Source organism: Rhagoletis pomonella, unplaced genomic scaffold (genome assembly GCF_013731165.1).
Source record: "Rhagoletis pomonella isolate Grant_MI unplaced genomic scaffold, Rhpom_1.0 Rhpom_scaffold_00014, whole genome shotgun sequence".
Classification (NCBI taxonomy): Eukaryota; Metazoa; Arthropoda; class Insecta; order Diptera; family Tephritidae; genus Rhagoletis; species Rhagoletis pomonella.
In genome coordinates, this window is record NW_023458568.1 from 572,772 (window position 1) to 575,965 (window position 3,194).

General features: G+C 37.1%; 1 protein-coding gene across 2 annotated transcripts; it reads right to left on the bottom strand.

The window, feature by feature from the left end:
• Positions 1-520: 520 nt before the first annotated feature.
• LOC118749161 (succinate-semialdehyde dehydrogenase, mitochondrial-like) lies at positions 521-1,280 on the bottom strand. Of its 2 annotated transcripts, XM_036483929.1 has the most exons (3): positions 1,179-1,280; positions 950-1,086; positions 521-892 (listed from the first exon to the last, which is right to left on the bottom strand). In XM_036483929.1, exons 2-3 carry the CDS (start codon positions 1,052-1,054, stop codon positions 536-538), a joined length of 462 nt encoding a protein of 153 aa, XP_036339822.1. In that variant the 5' UTR covers positions 1,055-1,086; positions 1,179-1,280; the 3' UTR covers positions 521-535. The 2 variants fall into 2 exon arrangements, with proteins under 2 accessions (XP_036339822.1, XP_036339821.1); XM_036483928.1 differs by having other exon boundaries at positions 950-1,271.
• Between the last annotated feature and the right edge of the window lie 1,914 nt (positions 1,281-3,194).

Consider the following 3,194-nt stretch of genomic DNA (forward strand, 5'->3'; position numbering starts at 1 on the left):
CCTGGTGTAAACAGCCTTTCAACTAATCGCTTACAATGAAGTTGGTCGGCTCCCTACTTTCGTTCAACTTTTGGTTCAACTAATCGCCTGTGAAAGTTGAATCATGTAAATTCCCTATAATAAAATTATAGGTTAAACAACTAAAACCCCCTAGTATAATCCCCATTTGTATTGTTATCAGGTATGTAACTTGAGAATAGAAATCGCTGCATCTTTTAGGCGCATCAATTTTACATAGTTACATCACGAGCTAATAAAAGGTAAAAAAAGGTGTTCGCACGAGGCGATTTGCGTTCAACTCACGCAGGGTTGCACGAAAAAAAAGTTGAATGGCTAAATGTTGGCTGGCGACCTACTTTATTGAAAGCGATTAGTTGAAAGTCCGTTAAACCAAAAGTAGAATGCAAAGTTGAACAAATGCAAAAGTCCTTTTATGGCAACTAATTCGATATTTTTAGCCATTACATTTTTTTTCGTGCAAACCTGCGTGAGTGGAACGCAAAAATTAACTGAAAAATCGCCAGGTGCGAAAGCCCTATAACCCCAACTCTTGCCATATTAATGAATACTTGAGGGTATTATTGGTAAATATGTATATCAAACCTGCTGCCAAAGCTGCTCCAGCTTTTCGAGTTATCATTGCCATAGGGAAATTCCAAGGGGTTATAAGCGCAGCTACGCCCAATGGTTCTTTTAATACAATTAATTCTCGATCCTTGGTTGAACTTGGGATAATCTCTCCATAAATTCGTCGAGCCTCTTCACCAAACCACTCAATAAAAGCGTTACCGTAAGCAACTTCTCCACGGGCTTCATTTAGTGGCTTTCCAGACTCAGCAGTCATAATTGAAGATATCTCATCAGCGTTTTCCTCAATCAAACAATACCATTTCTGCAATGTTTAATTTAACCTAATACTGAACATTTAATTAATGTTAACTCCTACAACCTTCAATAAACTCGAGCGTTCTTTGGCCGTAAACATGGACCATTGCGAAGACTCAAATGCTTTCTTTGCCGCCTGCACTGCTTGGCTAGCATCATTTACGCTCATATTAGGCACAGATCCAACCACAGATCCATTTGCTGGATTGATAATTTCGAAAACTTCATTATTCTCTGCTTTAACCCATTTGCCATTAATATATGCTTTACTCTGCACCAACGAAGAAATATACCTTAGATTAAGCCTTTGACGAAAGTTTTTAAAGCAAAACATCGTAAATCTATATCATCCTTAGCAGGAATTTCAAATAGGAATTTCTGAAAAAGATCGATGCATCGAAAATATCGATTTCTTATTTTGAGGCATCGAAAATTTTCACACGCTGTGTACAGCCAAATAGGAATTTTCGATATATAACAAAGTATCGATATGGCAATATATCGGGCTGAACAATGGCTGAATTTCTTTATTCATTCTGAACGTTTGGAATAAACTTTTTTGTTTACTTATTCTTTAGAACGTTCCTGATGATATGTTAACGTATATTTCAAAAGCATTCTGTTTATTCCGGCTGTGAAATGGGATTATCCGGAATGTATAAAGAAACGCAGCCAATATCACATCGGAAAATTCCATGTTGAAAATCCTACTCCAAATTGAATGGGCCATGTCTCACGATCAATATTAATTAACGTGATTCAAGTATCGCGATATTTATTGACTGTGTAGCATGCAATATTGATGGATCGTGATCCATATCGCAAAATTTCTAGAAATTTTATTTTCATTTGCTTAATTTTATATCACTTTTTTTACTATTAGTTAATTTAAATTTTAAGAGTTGAATTTTATTAAAAAGTCCACAACAACTAATTGAAAGCAACGTAAAAAAATATAGAACTTATAAAAAAAAGATTGAAAATGAAATAAATGAAAATTCTACTGGCCGTGGGACTGGAACCCACTACCTTGCGGCTCGTATATCCCCGTTACTGCCGTCTGTAAGGGTAAAATTGTTATGCGCATATGTGTGCCAGATTATATGCATATATGTCGTCTATCACATCTTTAAGACATAGTGCGAATACTTGTTTCAACTGCGATCTTATATCTGCTTCTAATTCACTGAAAATACTGGGTATAAGTTTTTCCGATATTGCTTTTCGGCTGGGAATTTTGTAATGAGAGCTCTGTGACACCTTTTCGATTGGCTTTATCATTTCGGACTCCTCTACTAATCGCAACGCATGATGGCCTTTTGCAATTATTTTCACAAGTTTGTCAATTTTTTGTTCAACTCTGCTAGTTGTATGCATCTCGTCAAGCGCTACCATCGATAGTACTATCGATAGTCAATGTAATGTTAATAACTGTTCAAAATTAACCGGGACTACACACAGTGCTTCCCTTCCATATAAAATGTGGGCAAAAATTGAAGGGTACGGTTTAGTAAGTGGCCCACCTATTTCGGGGTATTGCGTCCAAAGGCGTGACCCGATCCAAAAAAAAATTGCACACACTTGTAGCCAAGGGTCTACCCATTACTTTAACATCCACTATTGTAATTTTTGGTCACTAATTTATTTACAAATTGGGTTTGAAATATGCCATTTTTTGTAAAATTCGGAAAATAGCTCACATTTATAACTCCTATTTTCCTTAAAGCAGCCACTTCACTAATGCATTTTTATATTCCCCTTCACTTTAAACTTTATTCGACTTGTTACAACTTTCTTTATTACTTTAATTTTAATCTATCAATCACAATTTATTAAATAAAAACATCTTCAAAACCACGCGTTTGCCTTTGGTTGCATATGCACATTAAATGGTGGCGTTTAGCTGTCAAACTGCTAAATATACAAGAAGGATGAGAGACAAAAGAAAATATGATATAACCCAGTCAGCATTAAAAATATAAACCTTTCCATGGAAAATATGTATTTACTGTCCCTGTGGCTCCTTTCGCTGAGGGTTATAATCCCTAAATGCGGCCGAAGGCCGCCTACGCAGAAAGGTGTTCTATGCAAAAGGTGTTCGGCCCCTTTTCTTTGGCACCACAGAAAGGAGAATTCTACTGCCTGAGGGTTATAATCCCTAAGTGCGGCCGAAGGCCGCCTACGCAGAAAGGTGTTCGGCCCCTTTTCTTTGGCACCACAGAAAGGAGAATTCTACTGCCTGAGGGTTATAATCCCTAAGTGCGGCCGAAGGCCGCCTACGCAGAAAGGTGTTCTATGCAAAAGGTGTT